Source organism: Lutjanus erythropterus, chromosome 16 (assembly GCF_056507025.1).
Source record: "Lutjanus erythropterus isolate fLutEry1 chromosome 16, fLutEry1.hap2, whole genome shotgun sequence".
In the NCBI taxonomy this organism is placed as follows: Eukaryota; Metazoa; Chordata; class Actinopteri; order Lutjaniformes; family Lutjanidae; genus Lutjanus; species Lutjanus erythropterus.
The window spans coordinates 12,053,611-12,077,933 of record NC_139332.1 but is presented as its reverse complement, the minus strand read 5'-3'; the positions used below and the strand labels follow the sequence as shown (position 1 = coordinate 12,077,933).

Genomic DNA, 24,323 nt, shown 5'->3' with positions numbered 1-24,323 from the left:
ACCCATTAGCAAGGCAGCACAAACCTTTAAGCTGCAGCACTAGTCATGTGATTGAGTGAAACGGTGTTACTGTGGGTGTTAACAGCTAATTTCATGGTAAACATAAAGGTTGAATCATAATCAACTGAATGAATAATTAACTTAAATTCACAGATGGAGCTCTAAAGCTCTACAGACACAGAACATCAGTGGTTGAATGTAATAAATGACAAGTTTATTGTTGCACAAAATGTACAAAATAACAAGCAAATGGACAGCCCCAATCCCGCCCCCCTTAGCGTCCCACCCCTCCCGCTGGTTCATTCGCCATAATGAAGCTGAATTTCTGAAACCTATGACTACGGCAAGTCCGATGGTCCAAGCCAAACGCATGGTAATTCTGAGAGACAACACATACCCAATTTCAGCGTCACTGAACAATTAAAAATGAATAAAAACACCTTATTTACACATTTCTGTCAGAACTTTTACAACATGCCATCTATATATTTATACAGAATATGCTTGTGCACATACCCCTGTATAGAAAATATATTATAAGATCAAATTAAATTAGACTAAGGGCTATAGACATCCAAAGTACAGCACTTCTTCTTCTTCTTTTTAATCTCCTTTTGAATCTTTTTTTTTTTAAAGTTTTCATTTCCCACTTATTCAATCACTTAGTTCTTCAACAACCTCATACTAAAAGAAAGAACTCTAGTTGAATGCAGATATCGATGTGTTTTTCCTCGAGGACCCAAGCTGACCATGAAGATGCCTGCTGAGAAAAGCCTCACGTATTTACACTGGAACACTCAGAGCTCTCCCACACACTTGTGCGTGTCATTTCATGTTGTTTCTCATCCTCGTATGTACTTAAAATGATGATCAGTGTTGTTTTACAAGAGAAAAACCTCAAAACCCCCTCCCTCCTCGAGCCTGGCTTGATGATGTAATAAAAGCAAAAACCAATCAGCTTTGGCACTGGGTGAAGAAGTAAGTGTGCTGTGGTTTCCTAAGAACGCCTTTCTTGGATCTTTACAGGTCATCCATCCCTGTTTGTGCACTAATGTAAAATCACAGAATAGCTGGAAGCAGATCAGCTTTTCCCCAGAATCCGAGATTTAACATTTTAGTGTAAAAAGGCAATGAAGAAACCCTTTTTAAAGGGGAAATGCGGCACTTTTCATGTGGATGTCCAGCCAGTGTTGATGATTGATGAATGTAGTCAACTGAAGCAATAAATTTCTCAGTATGTGCTAAATTGGAGAAGAAAAGTGAGTTTTCCTGCTCACAGAGCTGTGCCCGCAGTGCCTACATGTACCAGGATGCATTGTGGGCGAGCTTCTGACGCCCACACCCATGTTGCTGTGACATCGCCACCCTAGCTCAGTTGCTCCAGGGAGTTACAACCCTGCAATTCTGTTCAATCACCACAACTTTTCTGCAAATTTGACCAATCATCATAGCTGCCTGCAAGTTCCACCGATTACAGCAGTCATACATGTAGTCATGAAACCAACTCAATGCATTATTAATTGTTTTTTGTAATTTTGTCATGGGTGCTGAAAGGAACGCAAGGTTTATCAGTGTTATTGACATTTATCAATGTCTTGTATGCATTTATATTTTAGAATTTTGTCCTGTCCTGAGTTTTAAAAGCTCCAAAAAGGTGCACTTCTTCATTTACAAATGAAGCATATTTTGTTAGATTTTTTGTAATCCTGAAGTTGAAGCAATTATACAAAAAATAATGCAATTTAATTGCAAAAAAGCTTAAAAACACGGCACCACAATTTTCTTTTTAGAAAAGCACACAAAATTGCTATTATTTTGTTGATCAAAACATGGTGTTAGGTGACCAGAATACTCATCTAGTACAGTCCCTGGCTACCCAGAGGCAGAGACGGAGCTGAAAAGGCTTGTAGTTCTTCCTTAACACAAACAACATCACTGTGACATCACTGGATGCAGGAAGAGAAACAGATTTTGCTACAAAAGAACTCACTTTTTTTGGCCAATATAGCACACACTGAGGAATTTATTGCTTCAGTTCACTACATTTACCATCAACACTGACTGGACAGCCACTTGAAAAGTGCCGTATTTTCCCTTTAATGATTGCTGACAAACTAGCACTGTGATATCTAAACCACATTAGCACCATGGAGAAAGAGAAAGAGAGTGAACGACATTGTTCAAGTAAAGCCAGACAAGTCACAAGATGTTTTTGTGCTGGAACATTTACAGCGTTAAGGGCACACCACATGGATGGAACTATTTGTGCCAAGGAAAAACCACATATCCCATGGATGACTGGGTGGATGGATGGATGGATGGGTGGGTGGGAAAATCAGGATGAAAATAGAGGCCTCCTATTAAAAAAAAGACTACTCACATCCTTGCCTCTTTTCCTTCAGCTGAACCGATGTGGAAAAGAAACTAAACAGGCAGAAGCAAATCTCCGGAGTGCATCCATCACATTGCTTCATGAATCACCTGCAGGTGGAGATCAGAGCAGCTGAAGGAGACGGCGATGCCACCACATCGAGAGCTTAAAACCCCTCTGGATAAACTGAGTGTGTCCGGGGTCAGTTTGGGATCAGATTTCAGGGGAAAGGAGATGGCGTTGTTTCAAAGTGTGTGCAAAAATACTCGTCAGACTACTGCTGGAACATGAACCCTTCTTTTTTTTTTGTACATTTTCAGTTTGCTTCGGTTCTGACCTTAAATTTTGCAATATAGCTTCCTCTTTAATCCTACTTATTTTTCATCTGCGACTTGTGTTTCACTTGTTTTAATATATATCTATATTTTCTTTTCTGGCTTTTTTTTTTTTCTCTTTTCTTACTTTACAAAATGAGAGACAGAATGATGGACAGCTGACAATATATATAATTATTTTCCTCTTCTTATTATCATCAGGTTTGTCTTAACCTGGAGATGATTTTTCTTTGTTCGTTGTAAACAAACAGGTTTATCAGCCACTGGCGTTTGTTTCCTCCTCGTCTTCTTTCTTCTCCTACTTCAAGTGCACTCCTTCTTTCCTCCTCTCTCTCCGCCACTCTCCTCTTCCTCATTGCAGCAGGGCCCTGATTTGTTTGGAGGTGCTGTCATCATTTAGATGCCGTGTCGTATACCTGAGGGAGGAGGTGACAGGGAGAGATATACTGAAATCCTCATACCTCCATATTTCTTTTTTTTCCTCCAATTCCAATATGCTTTATTGGAGCAAATGCCGGGTGAACAATAAAGTCACTGACACAATACAATTCAATAAAGAGTGAAAAATTATTCTTTCTGTTTAGTTAATGGGTATGCATAAGACTGTCATTACACTGTCATAACAATGTCATAAGACCTGTCATGAACATGAAGGAGTCTTTATAAATGCTCAAGTCATAATTAAGTGTCATTTGGTCTATTATGTTGTTTTTTTAATGCAAAGTTGACATTGTTTGAAATGTCTTTGTTATGACAACTTGACATTATCAAACTTAAGGAACTTTCCAGCTTTATGTTTTAACATCACATTAAACTGTCATGTGGGTGGTTTTGATATTGGCTGTCATGAAACCATTATAAGTGTGTCATGAAGATTTTCCTTGACCTCCAATAAAGTTCTACCATTTGGACACATCATAAAGATGTTATTACATGTTATAAGACCAGTTTGACAACAGAGTACAGTACCAAGGGGATTTAGCTCACAGAGTTACCTGATGGATAAATGACAGTAGTGCAGCAGTTGCTTAGTTACTTTACTTGTTGGTAAAGAAGGCTAACCGCTGTCTGCTGTAATGTGTAGCTGTCATTAGCTAGTTAGCTTGGTTAGCTGCCTAGCTAACAGCCTAATGAGCTGACTTTGCAGTGCCAGGAGCAAGAAAACCACATGCGTACTGTATTCAAGGAAAATATTCATGACACACTTATAATGGTCTCATGACAGCCAGTGTCACAACCAACCACACAAGAGACACCTCAAAAATAACACAAAATAACACCAGTTATAAACATTCATAAAGACTCCTTCATGTTCATGACAGGTTTCGTGACTTGGTTATGACAGTGTAATGACAGTCTTATGTGTTACTATACTGACAAATAAAAAGAACAATAATATCTATACATATATCTCTTTCTCTGCCACTGAAACACTTGTTCACACACACACACACACACACACACACACACACACACACACACACACACACACCTCAGTGCGTTCAGAAGTCCCTCCACACTGTTGGACGGCTGCTCTTTCAGCACCTTGATGCAGCCCTTCATCTGCCCGAGACAAAGACAACACAGGGTGTTAGAGAAAGGTCAGCAGCCTCAGATCCACCTCATCTCCTGCCGCTGCTGCTGCCACACACTGACTCAAACACACACATTTATAACAGTAAGAGCCCTCCTCTACCAGGGTAATGTTAGAGATGTAACATGCATTAGTAAACACATTTTTATAAGGATAGACCTGCAATTAGTAGTTACTGTAGTCATGTGAACCGACTGCCCTCTTCACTCGCTGAGGTGTTAACATATCTCGTTAAGTTATAGCAACTAGCTAGTATGAGCATTTTTAGATGTTTTAATGCAGAAATGTTACATATTACAGCTTCAACAGTATTGCAAATAAGCAGAAACTACAGAAATGTGCATTTGTTTGTCCTCACATCGATTTTAGAGGTCTTGGCAAAAGCCCCGACAGGGTGAACGTGGTCGTAGAGAATGATGACTCCCACCATCACCCTCATGCAGAACAGCATGGTGTCTGTGTTGGTGAACCGACAGCGGTACTCCCTGCGACAGAGACAGAAACAGAACCAGTGGAGTTTAGCAAGAAGTTAAATAAAGACCAGAGGACACGACAAGACACAGAGTCAGGGTGAGCACACAATGAGAGAATATTACTGCTGTTATTTGAAGCACTTTGTGATCGGCTCAACAAGCTGCTGATGAGTTCTTATTCACGTAAAGACATCAAATAAAAAAAGATGAAACATTTTAAATTTAGCATGAAGGACTCTATGAATGATTTACTCCATGAATGAGGGTTATTCGGTCGATTGAATTAGTGGCTCAAACTTGAGCTCTGCCTCTTTAGCGTTCACTTTGAATGGGCTTGTTAATTAAAATCTAAGCTCCTGACCTTTGGAGAGAAGGACGAGGAGAGGAGGAGATGGATTGAGGAAGAGATGACAGAGAAAAGGGGAAAGTGTGGAAAGTACTCACGGAGTCTCCAGCATGACACGGCACACACAGGCCATGGTGCTCAGGCAGTCTGTGGTGTCCTCGATGGGCAAGGTCTTATTCTGAAGGACGGGGGGGAAGAAAAAGAGAGATCAGTACAAAAAAGGGGCCTCTATGACTAAAAGTGACACTTGAATGTTTGGAAATTAAATAAACATGGAGAATATTTGATTGTTCCCACATTAACAAATCCATGATCAATGTCCTCGGTAGTTTATTTAGAGATGGAACAAAATGTTCTACCACAAGGTGGAGACAAAGTACATCTGCAGAGGTTATTAAAAGTATGAGGGCGGCACAGCAACTTTGCTAAAAGGCAATCCTGAACAGAGTGTCCTCTAAATTTTGCATGAATCTCAGAAGTATTGTGGTGTAAAGTTGGAAAGAGACACTAAAATACTGTTTTGATCACAAAGGAAGAACACTCAACAGTCCAGCACAGGTACCTGAAGTGAAGACTCCAGTGTACAAGGACATCCATGGACTAAATTCCACAATTACAAGCAAGCCTCATATCAGTACCACTTATCAAGACCACTTATATAAGTTATATATATATATACATAAAGATATTTTTAAAGTGTAAAATCACTCATCTTAAACAGTTACATGGTGATTTAGTCTCCTGTCACAGTAAATTCACCAGTGAACTCTTTAGTAAGAGACTGTTTCTGCTCTACTCTGCATGTATTCTGTTCATTCAGCACAAGACGTCTGACACTGACCACAGCTGTGTGAAGAGTAAACATTAGTGTAGGCAAGGTGATCGATGGAGCCATGTCCCTGATCAATGTTTCATTTAGTCATAGTGTGCCTTTGTCTTTAGAAAACTGTCTAAAGCAGAAACTGCCGCACTCCCGAGTGCATTAAATCTTAAACCGACTGATGACTGAACAGACTGTGGTTTGATGAGCACATAAAATGTAATTTTATTAGTGTATGCAATTTTTAATGGACTGAATACAGCTTAAAACATAAATGTCACCATTTGATGCACCGTACCAGATATGTATAGTTTAAAGCTAACTCTTTGCAGGTCAGAGCAAAGAAACACTGCACTAACATAATATAAAGAAGAACGAACAATACACACAGTACAATACAAATCTACACACTGTAGCACATCACAAATATGATGCTTTGTTGTGAATTAAGCTACCTAACCATGTGAAATAGTTCAAAGTAGCTCCACCATAACCAGCCACAACAATAAAATCTTAACATTAATGCATCACTAACAAAAATCCAACAATGTAACACTAACAGCAGTCAGTTAATTTTAACAGGGCAAGCATCCCCTTCTTCCCAAAGGACATTGTTGCAGGATGTCTCTATAATCCTCTCGCTATTCAGTTTGATCACAATGGTGAAACTATTCTATAGAGTACGTAGATCAGTGATTCTCTAAATTTGAGGCCTTGAGAGACCATTAAAAATAAATTTGAAAAAACTTTTATAAGTTTCAGTTTTCTAAGTTTGAAATGATCTTAAATTAGTTATGATTTTTTTTAAAAGTAATTGTAGCTAACAAAACAAAGCCATGTGTTATTCTTCACTTATCTGACCAAGTTTAACAGACGTCACACCATATTCATTGACCTGTCACATCCACACTAGAGCACATCTTATATCTCATTATTGGTACAATTAATATTGGTAGGAATAGTTTTTTATTCTTTGAGTTGAAGATACTAAAGTCTTTACAATCAGTCTATGATCACTATAAACTACAATCAATTAAAATGGATAACCTATTTCTTTTTTTGTTTTTCCAAGATCCAAAAAATGTGATAAAAGATAAAATATCCTAGTCCTCCTTTTGCTGGGGACCCCCTAACACCCACTGAAGGACTCCTGCTGGTCCCCAGACCCCAGTTTTGAGAACCACTGCAGTAGAAAACCTATTTATGGATCTGGACTTGGAAAGAATCAGAAACCTACCTCTGAAACAAACTTGGTGGTGGCGTTACTCAGAGTCTTCAGCATTGGTGTTGCTTCAGCATAGAAGAGGGACATCCGATTGGCCATTTCGTTGTTAACCTCGTTCTCCGCTTCCAGCTGCGTGGCGATACAAAACAGGCATCACATCTTTAAAAAGCATCAACCATCGATCACACCCAGTCCAATAATCATGTGATCCAATTATGATGAAGCAAATCCTGGTTCCAGTTTGTGGAACTGGAATGGCAAATTAAATTCTTGTCCTAGGCTTGGACAGTACACATATATATATATATATTTCACACCTTATTTGCATAAAACTCTTCTAAAAAGGCTCAACTTCAGTCTGCTCCACTGAGGATAGTACTCTCTCAGCGCAGGTGGAGCTGATTGTCAAACCTAAACTGTACATTTACTGCCAGGCAGACAGCTTCACTGCTCACCTTTCCTCTGCTCAGTGCACTTTCACAGACACTTTCTGCCACTTGCTGTCTTACGTTCGCACAACTACACTTACATATTCTACAATATGCTATGCTACTCTGACCAATCAGTAGGCTTCAGTGTTTGCTGGCTTTTCTTTATCATTGAGACTAAACTCAAAATACTTCCAAAAAGAGGAAAAAGCATTTTTTTTTTTTACTAGTTAGTCCTGTAACTTTATCCCCTAGATGCCATGTCTGTTGGCTCAGTTGTGCTGCCTTGTCCACCAGTTGAGAGACTGACCTCTGGTGGCACCTGCTGTGCACTACTATACATCACCACAATACAGAATCTCTGTATCAGTTTAATAGAAAGAGGAATATCTGTATTTTTGGCGTTATTGAAAATCATCATCAAGTCTAGCATCTGTTTGTGCTGTTTGGAGAAAAAGAACACCTCCTCTTCAGCCATTAATGTGTAAAGAGAGAAAGTGAAACCATGCTGCTTAAACTGAACGTTTGATCATGTATGCAACAGAAACAGCTTGAACCAGATCATGTCTCTGAGGCCTCACCTGCTGGTTGTTCAGCCTGTTCCTGCTTATAGTCCTCCTGTAGTAGCTGAAATCATTCTGAATGGCTGGATTTGTCATCTGCATGGTGAGACAAGAGCAGATTTAACTTTTCAAAAGGCAATTCAAGGAAGATATTGATTCTTCAGGACAGTAAAGGTCAGCCTCTGAGGGATAATTAGACCAAGAATGATTCCCTTCACCTTTAGCTCATCAAAGCTGAGTGTAAAATGAAGGATCTCAGCGAACTGTTTGGCCAGGGCCTGCTCCCTCTCCAGGTGCTGCATGGGAGCGTAGGGCGGGCTGGTCAGTGCCTCCAGCAGGCTGCGCAGGGCGTTTTCTGCAAACGTAAGAAGATGTCAGAAATGTATCTAAACAAGCTGGAATGTGCACGTCATACCGCTGCTGCTGCTGCTGTACAGGCTTTTATCTGGTCATGTTCAGACCGCTGTAAGTCTGTAATCTGGCCTGGATCTCAAGTCTCTTTCATATCATCAGATTTAAACAACAAAATGCAGCAGCAGCAGGATTTTAAACTGTTTCGAACAGCTGCAATCACTTCACTCTAGTTCTGTCACCACCTGGCTGGATATCACTGGATACCTGACTTGCTTTTAGAAATGGACCCTGCACTTTTTAAGTTCTGTGCGATCTGGCCTCAGGCAGCACGACAGACCTTTTGGATCCCCTCCGAGAGCAGGATTCAGGTCCTCAAACAGGGCCCTTCTGGCAGGGATTTCACATTTAATGTGACCAGAAATTTACCATTAGAGTCTTCAGGCTTTGGAACAACATGTCTTAATGTGGAGGTTCTTTTTCTTCTTGACATTTGTAGCCAGGCTAGCAGCATGGCGCTAGGGGTGGCAACGTCTGTCGATATTCAGTCCAACACTTTGAAGTGTCTACAATTTTATGGATTGCCATGAAATTTGTTACAGTCATTCATATTCCCTTCAGGATTGATCCCAGTGACTTTAAAGATCCCCATAAAAGTGCTCCACTGATTTAGTATTGCACTCCTATAATTAGCAGATTCACGGAGGACAGTTGATCACAATAGATGCAGCAGAGGCAGAGATTTTGTCTTTTCTATTCCATTCATTCTTTTTTGGCACCTACATTAACCACAAAGCAACTTGACCACCGACAGTTAGCTTTTTCTCCCAGAAAGCATTGCTAGATTTGTCGTTGTTAGCATGCTAACATTGGCATTTAGCTCAAAGCACTGCTTTGCTGAGGTACAGCCTCATGAAGCCACTAGCTTGGCTGAAGATTCTTAAATTGTTAAAACTAGAGAAGACTTTAATGCTGAGTATAAGGCTTTATTATAGGGAGGTTTTCACAGTGCAGAATTCAGTGATTGGAAAAATGAGATAAGTGGGAATAGAGGTGGTGTCATTTACCAGCTTATTTCACAGTCTTTTTCTTTCTTTCTCTTTCTCAGTCTCACTCCCTCGCACATTATTTAGTGCATTACGTAGCCTCATAGAGAAGCAAGCATGGCTGTAGTCTTGTTATGACTGGGCTGATCCTGGAGAGTAATTCTGACCTTTGCTAAGGTTCAGCAGTTCAACAGCTCTTTGTTTACCCTCTATGACCATAGACATAACAATACATTTCACTCTACAAGACAAACTAAATGAATATATACTATAAGTGGTACTCCACTGAGGCCTGAGCATCCTTGTGGACACTGCATCAGTAACCATACATATCCACTGTCACATACCTGAGCCTTTACATTGCTTTGCTGCCTCTAACAAATCCGACACCAGAGCTGGACCTCAGAGGCTGAGGCAAAGTCTCCTGAGGCTCCATCCTCTCCTCTGCATTAAATATGTATAAGGGCCTTCTATAAATACAGCACTGAAATGTTTCATCTAAAGGGCCCGAGCACAAACCCCACTCTCCCTCCTGCTGTTAGCACAGGTCCCTATCCTGAGCACTGATTCCTGAGGGGATACACTGACAGATTGGATGAAGAAACACTGCAGCTGTTTGTTTAGTGTATATGCAACCTCTTAACCTCTTATTGCCCCCTTTAATCAAATGCATGTATCAAAAAACTTGATCCATTTCTCTCTAGAAAGAAAAGGATGTCTGCAAGATATCTGTTGTCCTGCACCTCATAGATACATTAGTGCTGATACATTATCATTAATTATTAGTTAGCCCTCTGTCTATGGTAAGCTGAGAACACGGTGTCCATGAGATCGAAGTATTATTGGAAGGCAGAGCAGAGGCGGCAGCCCAACTCTATTCCTCTGCTCATACTCTACTCGTCTCACTCTCTCTGTGCTGGACGACCATGTACCACTGTTTCCGTAGCAACGGCTGCCTGGCTGCTAGGTCAGGATGCTGCAGAGATGGCTGAGAGGACATCATAATGTGTGTGTGTGTGTGTGTGTGTGTGTGTGTGTGTGTGTGTGTGTGTGTTAAGGAATGCTGTCGGACTGAAACTGCATGTAAAATCATGCGGGTGGTAGATGGCAACATGGAGTGGAGCTGTGAAGCAGCACTGACAGCACTAGATGAGCTTCTCCCCATTGCAAGTAATGATAAGAGTCTCCCTGTTCATTGCCTTGAAGTTAATCTGCCTCTTGTGGATATGTGTTGACTGCGTTGTGGTTAAAGTATCTTCCTTTTTACTGTATTTTTCAGTCACAATATATGTATGATGTGTCACCTGCAATACGTGTCACAGGTCTCACATCCTGTAACACTTCAATAGCTGTCAAAAAGACAAAGCAACAACTAGTGTTACCATGCAAAAATAGTCTGTGAGACCAGTGTTGCAATCCTCTACACTTCTCTGCACTACAAAGACATTACAGCTTCGTCAGAATGCAACAAAGGCTCATTTTAGTCTGAGCAAAGAGACATGAACGTGAGTGACACACCTCTTTCTGTGTGCACACTTCACCTCATTTCTTCTTGCATCTTCCTCCCTTCCTCCGACTCTATACACAGTGTTGGGGTGTAGTTGACTACATATACAATATGCATTAGTTGTCAGTTTTGTAAAAAAAAAAGATAGATATATACATATGAATGTGCTCATGTTTTTGGTGAAAGGTGAACTGAACGGATAGGTTCACGACAAATGAATGTGAATCAGCTGATAAAAAAAGGTACGATGCAGACTCACAGCAGAGAGAGAGAGTGTGCGTATATGGACTGAAATGTCAACATGACCAAAAAAACAACAAAACTTTGATTTTTGTAGCATGAAGTGTACGACCTGGCCAGTGCTGCAGACAGGAGTCTCTGTTACAGTAACAGATAGATCTGCCTTATATCTGCCTGTCTCCTCTGTCTCATCTTCCTCTTTCTCTCCTTGCAGTTCTCATGCAATTCCCAGTTGGAAATTTCAAAAGTATGTAAAAGTAAAGACATGAATATCGCACCGTTTAGTATGACATGAAAATATATAGACTCTAGTGTCCCTAGTGGGAGGAGGTTCTACAAGTATTTAAAATGCATGTAGAATAGTTCATTTTTTGAGCTGTGAACTCACCTCAACATTCAAAATGTTGAACTCTTAAAATGAAGCAGTTTATTTTAACCTCTGTGATCTGAACTTGGTAGATGGATGGCAGCTAAACTACATTCAAATCTCAGTAGCATTTCCAGTAGTTAACCACTTTAGGTCATGTAGTGTAGATAGTAATTATATATTCATAGTAGTCTCAGGATATTTTTTGCAACACAATATGGCACAGTGCCACAGCTCATTGGCCACAGTTGTCATTTAATCACAATCAGCTGCTATTTGATTAAAATTACCTGTGGTTTGTGGCCAAATCTCTGTGGTTGAATACTATGAATTTACCTAGAAATTAAAATTTTCCTGATTCCACCTCAACAATTGCTCCCAATCTTCTGCTTAAAACACATCCTCAGGCTGCCTGGTTTAGGATTGGCCTGCTCTAATCCTCGTATCAAACGCACCTGCTCTTTCAGTGTCAGATAAATTGTGCCTCATAGATTACAGATTTAGACTGTGATCATTTCCCGTGATGTAATTTGGATGTAGTTGAACTGCTTGTCATTGCTAAGTAGCTAGTAGTTTGGTAAACTACAGTTTTAAAGTTGTTTCCCCAACACTTTCTATAGCCATACAACACTTACACCTACTGCGATGATGTAATGTGCCCTCTGGTAGACATAGTCAAGGCGTCCCTTGTTTGATAACTGCCTCACTGACAGCAAAAATGGTTTCTAAATTCAGATTGAGGTTATTGCAGCTCGCAGCTATAATTCCAGCCCCTATTGGACTTCCAATATGGTCACCGGAGAGCGTGTTACATCACCTGAAATAGCTAATTTTCTGTATGTAATGACCGTGCTCACCCAGTCGGAGGGAGAACTCGTAGAAGCGCTTCAGTTTGGCCACCAGGGGGCAGACTGCGTTCCAGGCCTTCTCCTGAAGAGCGAGGTCGCCTGGGTTCTGGATGGCCTGTGGGCAAGGAACACAGGCAGAAGCACAGATGTTACTTTCCAAAATGGATTTAAAAGCCTCTCCATCTCCTCCATCCTCTCTTCCTTAAAGCTATGTTTCATCTTAGCCACATTTTCTCTTTCAGCTTCACCTTCAATACTGTAGTGATTTCAATTCAGCAAAACTGAGGTATCACAGACTTATTTACCAGGAAAACCTAATTTAGTTTTATTGAAATGACACCTGTCCACTTAATAACATGTCACTGTATTATTTGTAGCCAAACTATCTGACAGGCATATACAACTAAGTAGGAACACGATTCCCTTAAAGGGTAAGGCTGCTGTTATTCTATATTTCTCTATTCAGCAGAATTAACTACACATTAATTCTTCCATGCAGTGGAACTCAGCCCCAAGCCCATCTGTTCCTATTGAAGATGTAAAGTCTAAAAAATGGGTCACAAATGTAGAGTTTCATTAAAAAAAAAAAAAAAAAAGTGCTCAGTAATTTCCTAAAACAGCTGAGCACTGCAGTTTTAACAAATGTTACTCAATAGTACATTAACTGGGGACTATTTTCAGCCATCGATTGATACACATTTGCTGGTGGGTTTTTACTTGCAGCAGGAAAGTGTAAAGCTAAATATAATTTAGCTATAAAGACTGAAAACGTCTCTGCAGAGAATAGAAGATTGTAACCTGGGAGACCAGGATATGAGTCCAGTATGAAACTAGAAACTAGAGGTCAGGGAGAACTTTTTTTACACTTGTTATATCAGTTTTTTATTATTATTTTCAGTTTCCAGTCACAGGTTGGTGAGGTTTAGGCAACAAAACTACTTGGTTAGCATTGCTAACTTGCCTGCTACAGACACCTGTGTGCTTGTTTCTGTATGATAGGCTATGTACACCTGTGCGATTTACACCCCAAGTGCAAAAAGCATTGCTGGCTTTGGACACCGGGGTGCTTGTCTCTGCCATGGTCAGTGATATACACCCAGATGTAAGTAGCCACATTGGCTGTTAACAGCTGGGTGCAAATAGCACTGCTTGCTACACACATCTGGGTTCTTCTTTCTGCCATGACAGACTATGTACACCCCAGGTGCAAATAGCATTGCTGGCTGTGGTCACCTGGGTGCTTTTTTCTGAAACGACAGGCTAAATAAATACAGTGTAAATAGTCACATTGGCTATTCGACTCCCTAGTCTCCTTTAGCACACATCTTTTAATTGGAATTATTGATTGATATGCTGCTATTGATGGTGGCCACTTTTGTTTTGATGTTTTATTGTTTTATATTGTTTATTATTTTAAATGTATTGTCTGTAACCAGGGCACCATCGAAAATGAGACCTTGGTCTCAGTGGGTTTCCCTGGCTAAGTAAAGGTTAATAATAAAAAGTGCAAATAGCAACGTTTGCTAGTGACACATGGGTGCTAATAGCATCTGTCGTAAGAAAGATACAGAATTATTTTTTCTCCTTGGTGAGATTAGTTAGGTAAACAGAAAATATTCCTAAATGTCAGCAGTGGTGTCCCAGCCCTACAGCCACACACACTCAGGTTAAAAGAAAAAAGGTGATTGAACTTAGTGAATGATTGTTTATAGAAATAGAGTCTACCTATGTGTCTGTTCTTAAGAAATATTTCCAAGTCCTCAAGGTGAGGAAGTGAGGAGAGGAAACGATTCAGCACTATTTGTTAACAAGTAGAGCAATGCCAGCAGCTGAGCAATCAGCAGCAATCATTCATGCTGCAGAGGGGACCGGTTTGCTGTAATGTGTTGCTGAGCAAAAGCTAAAATCTGAACACACTAAAGCTGGTGTTGATCAAGACCAGCAGTCCAGCTTTCTGACAGATGATACCTTAATATTTCTACCAAAAACAACATATTGCATGTTTGAAAAAGTACTTTCACACATTTCTGTCTCTGCCTATATTTACTGCGTGCTACACCTCATGACAGACTTTCACCCTGGCAGACACCAGAGTTTTATTTTTCCAACAGTTTATGGATGTTCAGCCCTTATCGACTACTCAGTGCTCACTTCTCGTATCTCCTGGCCCGCGCCATTATAGGACTGCAGCTCGGCTAGGATCCCATGAGCCTCCTCCAGCACAGCGCTGACCTGGTTCCACACGGCTGTCTCTGCCTCCGTGGGCTGGGCATCTGGGAGGAGAGGAAGGAAGGAAAGTACAGAGGGAAGGAGGGAAAGAGGAAGAGAGAGAGAGCGGGAAGTGAAAGCGTGACGTAAGGTACGGGTAAAGGGATGAAAATATCAAGAGGAGGTGGCAGAAAAGAAGGAAGATGGAGGAGAGGAAAAGGGAGAGATTTAAGGAGAGAGGGAGGTTAGCGATGAAGGAAGAGCTGAAAAGATGATATCTAGAAGGCCAGATAAAAGCCTGAGATAACTAATTACTTGCTACATGACTGCAATAAAAGTGAAAGTGAAAATTATTGCATTTCATCGTGTTAGCAGACATTGCAGTCGTTCACATCTAAGGTCAAAATCTGGCCAGTAAATGGATGATCCAATTTACCCACCACAGAATTATAAGAGGAGACCTGCGAGCCACGCTCTGTCACACAGTGAGGTTTGATTTCATTGCGTGGTCATCCAATAAGGACCAGGCGATGACAAGTCAGTTTCACTTCAGGGAACTATTAGGATGATGATGTTACAGCTAATAGTTTAACATTCTGATGGTTTTCAGGTGCCGTAAAAGCACCATTTGGACAGTGTGTCTGACTCTTGAACTGTAATCACCTGAACTGTCCATTCAGAAGAGATTTATACAGTCCTAGATAGGTGTAATTGTGCCATCAGATTGATGTAATAGTCTTATCCATCTTTTTCTCACTTTCTGTTCTCCCTCCTCCACGTCTGTGAATGGGTCGAGACATTTTTTTTTTCTGCCCTTGAGGTTTAATTGTGAGAAATGTTAAAACAAACAAGCAGCAGGGAGGACAACCTCTGGGCATGCTTGCTCTTTCTCTTTCTCTGTTTCACACATATGCACCGAGCAGCAGCACACATACTGTAAACTCAGTGTTTTTGCCGCAGGGCGCCTCCCAGTCACAGTTCTGCTTTGTTTGCCCATGTGGCGTGCTGCACGCATACAGGAGGGATTAAGTGTTTGAGGGACACAATTTAGGACGTGTCCTCTTGAGTCATTGTTGTGTTTGGTTTTTCTTTTCTTCAAGCTATCCGTCTCAATGTGTGACTCAGGTATAAAGTAAGAGTGGGAGTTTGCCCAGGCAGCTCTCTACATGCGGCAGCACCGCTGATTATTTTTGCACCCTGAGGCATTGCCTCCCTGCAGAGAAATAGTAATCATGGAATATTTGCTATCCTACGTGCACACAGGCTGCAGTAATAAGCACAGCAAGCACTGCTATTTTAGTGATGACTTCTCACTAATGTGCTCCTGCAATTCTCTGGTAAACAGCAACACATTTTGTTTACTAGGTACAGTAGGCTAATAATTACATGAGCATAGCTTTAAAGAGTACTTGGAGAAGTTAGTAGAGAAGATCCATACCACTCTTATACCTGTATGCTAAATATGAACTTGGAGTTAAGGCATGGTTCACTTAGCATAGCATAAAGATAAGGAGCAGGGGGAAGGAGCTGGACTGGCTCTTTGCAAAGACTTTTCATTACTCGGGATGCCTGAGAGGTTTTAATGGGAGTTTTTTGGATGAATTAAATAAAAGAGATATATCATGTATAGTGAGCTTTACAGGTACCGCAAGGTGGGATATTTTACCTTTGGGCAGAGCCAGGTTAGCAATTTCCAGTCATTATGCTAAGCTAATTTAAACTATGCTAATCATCCTGACTCCTACCTGTAGCCTCAAAATTTAAAATTTAAAAAGTAGAATATAAAATAAAGCAAATAACCACACTTCCCAAATTGACCCTTTCTAAGCCTCTTTTTGCTGTCTGCTAATGCTAATAGTGATATATATTAGTGGCCACATCTTAAGTTAGCCAATATAAGCAAAATGCTGGCAAACTAGTGAGCTACTGTTAGCAAAACTAGTTAGCTAGCTACTGGTTGATTTAGATCAGCTATCCAGTTAACTTGCATTTTGCTAAAATTAGCTAAATATTACATCATATTAGATGTGAACACATGTTACTTTAACAGGTTCCCCAGCCACATCTTTGAACATCTTCAAAATTTGTTTTTCATTATAACAAAGATGAGCGTTGTATATAGCATGTAGAGTGAAGGAATTGGTTCTAAAACATTAGAGTGAGTTAACATATCATCTATTCGGGTTCCATCATCTCAGTCAGCTTAAGAGGTTTTCAAGTTTTGTTATACGACATAAAACACATAAATACCCAACTAGTGAATTTAAAATTTTTACGTGTCTTACAAAAGGTGATCACTAAAAAGTAGCTAAATTAAACTATGGTGGTTGTCATGGACATTAAACGTCATCACGCCAAGCACTAGTGGGGTTGACACTGAGTCATGTGACCATGGTATAGTTTGTTTATCACATAATGTTAGCTTACTTCTGCCAATTGCATTTACCATGAATGTGGGATGTAAAGATTATCTTGTTAAACAAAAATGTCTAAGTATCATAAACCTTTGTTCACCACAGATCTTATTTTCCGCACATGCAGCAGAAACATCCCATTGGTTTTAATGGAGGTAACCAGAGCAATGCTTCCAGGTTGGCCTACAAACATACGTCATCACGCAGTGGCCTATTTAAATACAAAAAGTTGACCGAGGTAACAAGCCTGCTTAACTATCACTGGAGTACAGAGCGAAAAGGGTTGGGAATTAGTAAGGGTTATTTGTATAACCAAGCATTCTGATTTAATGTGTGAGATGGGGACTTATCCTTTTGAGAAATGTTTCTCTTTTGTCATCAGATTTGCTCCTGATCCTTCGAAAGGCTTTAACACAGTACAGCGATTAGCATTCAGCCATCACTAGAACTCGGTATCGAGTTTAAACCAAACTTTGAGCTGTGTGACAGAGGTGACTGTGTCTCCGGGTTCAGAAGGAGAGCTCACAGATGGCACAGGGGTGGCTGGGAGGAGGGGGGACGTGTCTAAAGCTTCCATGCCTGAGTCTGACTCATTCCACTTGCTTTTGAAGTAAAGTGAATCACAGGCATATTAAATGAAGGGTAAATTCAGCCTCTTTGACAGCTGACGTCTCTTGCCAGCAGTGAGCTCTCCCACTCCCACTGTAACATACAGTCAGTGAAGGAGGAGGAGGAAGTCAGCTGTTAAAGGGGGGAAAGCGGTTGAGGAGGGGCAGAATATGTTGGGATACACTGCAAAGTATTTTCATCTTAACAATTCATTCAGTCTCATAACCAGTCTTAAATCTTCTTCTTGTTCTTCTTCTTTTATGATGTTTTTTCAAAGTGTACACATCTTGGTTATCTGAAACGCATGTTTTATGCTTTCACCAATGTTAGGTTGAAGACCTAATTTACTTGTTGGGCTGCAGACTAAAGAAAATGACAGCTTTAGTTTAACCAAGATGAGCATTTAGTCTGACCGATGGTGAGATGTTGCTGCTGGGTGATTTAAAGACGTTAGCAAAGCAACATAATAGCTCACATAAAGTAAGCACAGCAGAAATGTCAGACAGGTCAGACTGTGTTTAAATGTATTTCTCAATATGTTACAGGTACACCTGAATATACTGAATTTATATATCTCTGCAATTCAAATTAACTGCCAGTTATCTACCCAGAAGTCAGCATTGTTGGCAGGTACAGCCCACAGTAAAAAATAGTGCGAAAGAAGCAAAATCATTTTGGTCTTGAGGATATTAATTGATTCGAGAAAACCGTTGAACATTTTGGACTGGATTTTTAGCTAGCAGCATGGCTTTGTGTTTAGTGCTAATTAGCAAATGTTGCAAATATGCTAACATTCTTGCTAAAATTTGCAAGCATATGAAAGAAGGTAAACATTTGCTGCTAAACATCAGCATTTAGCATTGTTAGCTAGCTGATGTTGACTGATGTAGACACTCGTTAAAGGGATAGTTTAGATTTTTTTGAAGCAGGGATGTATGAGTTACTTATCAACAGTCAGTGTGCTCACTTAGGAGAAGCGGGGGGGGCAGCACGGAAGCTAAGTAATGTATTGCTGTGGACAGGGTCAACAACAAAAAAGAAGCAAAGGTATGTTGTACGCTAAATTAAAATATTTTCATGGCTTTACCTTTCCGTCAGACAGTTTTTTCTGATGGGAAACTGACATTTTATAAGCCAAATATCCCCCTCTCTCCAAACCAACCAAAGTCCATTTGCAAAATCAGGAATTTTACCTCACAGACCACAGGAACTGCTGGTCTACCACTGCCTCAGTCTGTTAGTTTGCATGTGTTATTGTGCAACTTTAGTGAATCCAACCTAACCCTTTAAATCACCAAAGTCACACAATGACACAAACAAACTAACAGATCAAGACAACAGTAGACAAGCAACTCCTATGTTCTGCCAGGTAAAATTACTGATTTTGTGAACTGAGTTTGGTGGAACTGACCATTGATAAGTACCTCATATAGCCCCACTTTAAATAATTCAAAGTATCCCACTGAGCACCAAACTGAAATGACTTGTTAAGATGGACATTTTCACACTGCAAAGTTTAGAATTCACTGACTGGGAAAATGAGAAAACAAGGGTTAGAGGTGGTTTTATTTACCAACCTCTTTCACAATCTTGCTTTCAGGCTTTCTTTATCAGTCTCACTCTCTTACACACACATTATTCAGTGTAATGCACTCACACACACACACACAGATAGGTCAGACATACAATAGGTCACACAATAGGGGATGAGGAGATGAGGAGGTGGAGGGATGACGATAGACTTTTTTTTAGCCATCATCATCCCCGAGCAACAGAAACCCACACAGGACTGGCATTCGCTTCATTTCTCCTCAGTTTTTGTAGCTTAGGAGCTGTGATCAAAGCATTATTGTTGTCATTTTGCAATAGCGTCACCATGCCATTGTGCATCTGTCTGCGTCTAATAAGATGTGGCGTGTGTGAATAAGACCCTTTAGAAAGAAGCCAAATGACTTTCAAATGCCAGTCCCTAGAGCAGAAATCAAAAGATAAAGGAGAGGGTGAGGAGGAGGAGGAGGAGGAGAGCTGAGGTGGGAGAACGGAGTAAATAAGGACGTAAAGATGACACAATGGTCAGCTAAGATCAGTGGAATGAGGAAAACAAAGCAAAGGCAACAAAGAGAAAGGGAGAACTCAAAAAAATAAGAAGCGGATGGTCTCACGTTCAAAGTCAAGGAAAACTATTGGGCCATGCTCAAGTTCGGCGCAAGCCAGCACTTTCAGGAGGTTTCCCATGAGCCCCCTGGAACAGAGAGAGGGGAGAAGTCTGTGGGTGATGAGGGGATGGGTGTCGGGGTTGTGCGCGTGTTTGTGTCTGTGTGTGTGAGTGAGTTGTACGTGTGTGTGGTGTGTGAGAGGTGAAGGTGTCGGGGTGGGGGACTGGATGAGAGGGGGGTTGTTGGAATGGCAGTGGAAGTATGTCCTGGGTGAAGCATGGCAACATGGACACAGAGCTTCTTTAATCCCACTCGTATGATAGTAAGTATAACTTGACTTAAAGAGAAAAAGTCATTTGGTGTCACTCAGGATAGCAAAGGTCAAATCTTACAGTTACAGTTAACCTAATTCTCATGTTCTGGCACAAATCTTTAATATTAACAGAATCATAATAATAATTGAGAGAGAAAACAATTGAAGAAAAAAACACTAAAAAAAATAAGTCTATGTAAAACAAACAAACAAACAAAAAACACTACTGTAAGGGAGTCTTTCTTCTTCAGTAGGAGGTGAGAAAAAAAAACCCCTCCAGGATCAAATACAGAAAAATTAACACGAGAGAGAATAAAAACAATTTTAAGCAAAAATCCTCAAGAGCAAAAACTACATTAAAAGTTCTCAGAGAACTACAATGCCCTTATTTGTAGGCAGATGTTAACCTTGTAATGATTGTTCTGTCAGAAGTGTAACTGGAGCAGTGAAAGTGAAGAACAGTGGGGTTTTCATGACATTCCTGCAGCCAAATGCAAACAAAGCACTCATTTATGATTTTATTGCAAGGTCTTTTTTTTTCATTCCCATTTTATGTATCTCTTTTGAATTCTTGGAAGATTTTGTTGAATGATACTGAAATGAACTCAACCCCATAATATTATTTTCTAGAAAAGGGAACACTTGTACAGCAGAATGTTGCTGCCACACCAGACGAGGAAAAACACATCAGTATCATGTTACAACATGAAACATTTATTTATTATAACAACATATTTTTCATGTTATAACAAGATATTTTCATGTTATTATGACATAAAAATATTATATTTATCTTGTTATAAGTCTTCATTGCGTGATAACTTATATAGTTATAACACAATAACTTATATTTGTATAATGTCATATTATAACAATATAAGTAATCACATTATAACATGAAACATTTCACATTATAACAAGATAAACAGTATATTATTAAGAAAGTTTCTTTTTGTAATGTTATAACAATGTAAGTTAGACAATTACATGATGACATGAAATATTTTATGTTACAGTACTAAGTTATCATATCAAACTTTTTGCTGTATAACAAGTAAAAAGTTTGTCATAACTTGATAAGTTTGTATGACATAATAATGTGAAACTATCTTACTGCTAAATGTAGAACTGTTATAACGTGAAAAACATCTTGTTATAATAATACACGTTTCACTTTATAACATTTATTTATGCTGTTATCGCTTACAAAACACAATTCTAGTAGCACACGTCCGTGTATGACAGCATATTGCTGCCAAACCAGAAAAAGGAAAATCAGTATCACATTATAACATAAAAAAGTTTATTATTATAGCAACTGACTTATGTATAAGTCAGGAAAATTATTTGAGGATAGTGTTGTTTAAAAGGTAACAGCATAAATAAACTCTTCTCTGAAAATGTACCTGGATTTGATCTGTGCTGATGCGTGTTTGCCTCACAGTAATTGCCTACACACCATTTTATTTATACCTACACATCATGTCTTTACACTATCATTGGATAGAGGGGCTTTTAGCAACAGAGAGCAGTGAGAGTGGGACTAGAGAGCATCTGATAATGACAAACCACACCCACAACACCACTCCATCACACCATCAACAACTCAGCAGCTCGCATCCAAATGCACCTCCCCTGACCCCACCCAGCGACCTCCCACTGCACACCTCCGCTGCACACATGTGCTCTCGCATCTCAAGCACACAGACACGTGCACACACCCCGGCGCTCACTTACTTTCAAAGTCCAGGAAAAAATGTGGACAGTTCTCTAAATCCTTGCCAAGGACCTTAATGAGGTTCCCCATGGCTGGCGACCTGGACGGGAGGAAACAACAAAATGCATACAGTACGCAGAACCTGGCAACGCGCAGGAAAATACACAACATGCACATGGAGAACACAGCAGGTTGGGACTGGTTTATTTTATTTTATTTTTTTTACCCATCTGCACTTTTCTAATTATCCCTTCTCTTCCTCTCCTCCTCCATCCTTCTGTCTAAGCAATATGTCCAGAGCCAAGTCAGACATCCCAGTCAGAAATGACACTGATCACAGTTTGCATCCCATACACATATTCAATTAGAGGGGAGGCGAAATCCAGTAGTGAATCATTTAGCTCACTCATTGGGAGTCAGTAGAGCTGAGCAGTGGTTTAAATCCATTTACATTACTATAGTAACCTAATAAAAGCATGCTATGTATGGGCTACTCTCTCCTAATGCCCTTCATGTACAGCAGGCTATGGATACTTTATGACAGGCTCTTTATACTTCATACCCAAAGGCCAGATGCCGGCACTTTATGAAACCAATGATGCAAGCTTTATCAGATTATACTGCAGGTCAGGCTTGCAGGATATACAAGTCTACAGGCTTGTATATTCGTATACAACAGCAGACAAAACAGCGTATGTCAGGTGATTTAAGACCATGACAGTTGTCCCCGATTTCAACCTCTTCAATCCCGCTCAGGCCGGCCAGTTTAAACTCACGCTGCGGAGCAAAATATTGTTCAAAATTAGAGGTGGGACATGCCTCAAAATCTGGTTTCAATCCAATACCAAGAACTACACCAAGGCCAGAACAGCTTGTCATGTGTGGGAGAGCCATGTGTCACGATTTACACATTTTTATTACCACCAAATAAATTGCCAAATATTTCTTTCTTTTTGCTGTCCTCTTATTACTTAATCACACGCATTTTAAATGTGCAGTAAACAATTCTGGAGAAAGATAGTTGATTGTTGAGTCTCATTCTCGGGGTTGTCAAAAGCTAACGCTTTGGGGTTTGAAGCGCCAACCCAAGGTGAATGAGACTCAACAAACAATGAATTTTACTAAAAAATAGACAAAAACCTCCAAGGCACTCTCCTTTAAAACAATTAAAATGCTTTTAGTGTCATGGCATGGTCATGTTAGACCTTAAAACAAGCAAACTCTGATGTGTTACTGCATCACGTGTGTGAGAGTTTGAGGTTTTCTTGTAATCTTTGTGTACACATCTGTCCCTATCCAAACTGCACCTCAAAGAAATGCATCTTGAGCTTAAAAGCAAAGCCAAGAATGGGGCAGAAGTCTAGTTTTCGCTCAGACCACTTCAATTACATTGTGCTTAAAGGTTATTAGGGAATTTCTTTGCTCGGTAATGCCAAAAGTTAACTGCCTACCCCAGCTTTCTACCAAACTACACCTGCCAACTGTTTCACCATGCTGGCTAGCTCAGTGATGCTAACGCTACAGCTCAGTCGTGGAGGGTGTCATTAATGTTGCAGATAGAACAAATAGAATAGATGCACAGTTCCCACAAGCCAAGTGCCCACTAGTTCCACTATGTTCAAGAGAAGGCAGACATCTCTGAGGCAAGTCATACCAAAACTATCTAGATGACTATCCAGCACTACAGACCAGAGGAAATATATGTATTTTTGATTTTGGGGTGAACTGTCCCTTTAAAGATGAAATTTGAGGAAAATGGGTGTAAAGGGATCAGAGAGGGACAGGATTGTGAGGGCACATGTGGACCTGTGTGTATGTTCCATAAAAAACACACAATAAACACAAAACCGAGTGGAATCCAATATTCAGAAATGACTCTCAGCTGTGCGAGTATGAAAGCCTCTCTTCTCGACAATAGAGCAGAAGGTAAGCAGCTGCCAAGTTTCACTTCCTCTGCTGTACCCTCTGTGTTTATGTGCTATGTTAGCACACAGCGGAGGCCTATCAGTTTCCCCCCCTGCAAGACTGAGTTATGGCCAGCATTAGCATGTTTATGAGATGCCACCAACGTGCAAAAAAAGCCCCGTCTTTTCTCCGTTACTCAGCAAGAACGGCTGTTGCAATGCAGCACTGAGGTACAGGATGGAGTTACACTGTCCAGTCGCTGAGACAGCTTGCAAAGTGGCAACTTTTCAGGTGAGTACTTCATCTACTGTAGGGGAGAGCTGGAACAAAAACATACCAGGGACGGTTGCAACACAGGCATTCTCTCTTGCAACATAGGAGGCATGAACATGCCGTGAAGTCTATGCAACCATCTACTCAATCATTGAATCTACATGAAAACATCAGCCCCATCAGCTCCCTTTTGCCAGAGTTACTGTAGTAAAAC

At 40.3% G+C, this 24,323-nt stretch overlaps 1 protein-coding gene across 4 annotated transcripts in view; it reads right to left on the bottom strand.

Moving 5' to 3' along the window:
- Positions 1–2,557: 2,557 nt before the first annotated feature.
- Positions 2,558–24,323, bottom strand: part of fam49al (family with sequence similarity 49 member A, like) — a 46,856-nt gene continuing 25,090 nt past the window's right edge. For 2 of the 4 annotated variants that reach the window (XM_084738668.1, XM_084738670.1), the window contains 10 exons: positions 19,908–19,987; positions 14,666–14,787; positions 12,524–12,629; positions 8,374–8,510; positions 8,174–8,251; positions 7,177–7,293; positions 5,218–5,297; positions 4,659–4,785; positions 4,199–4,269; positions 2,558–3,122 (listed from right to left, as the gene is read on the bottom strand). In XM_084738668.1, coding sequence (XP_084594794.1) covers positions 3,059–3,122; positions 4,199–4,269; positions 4,659–4,785; positions 5,218–5,297; positions 7,177–7,293; positions 8,174–8,251; positions 8,374–8,510; positions 12,524–12,629; positions 14,666–14,787; positions 19,908–19,980 — 975 coding nt within the window. In that variant the 5' untranslated portion in view covers positions 19,981–19,987 and the 3' untranslated portion in view covers positions 2,558–3,058. Of the gene's footprint in view, positions 3,123–4,198; positions 4,270–4,658; positions 4,786–5,217; positions 5,298–7,176; positions 7,294–8,173; positions 8,252–8,373; positions 8,511–12,523; positions 12,630–14,665; positions 14,788–19,907; positions 19,988–21,951; positions 22,032–24,323 lie in introns of all 4 variants that reach the window. The other 2 variants (XM_084738669.1, XM_084738671.1) reach the window with 2 other exon arrangements.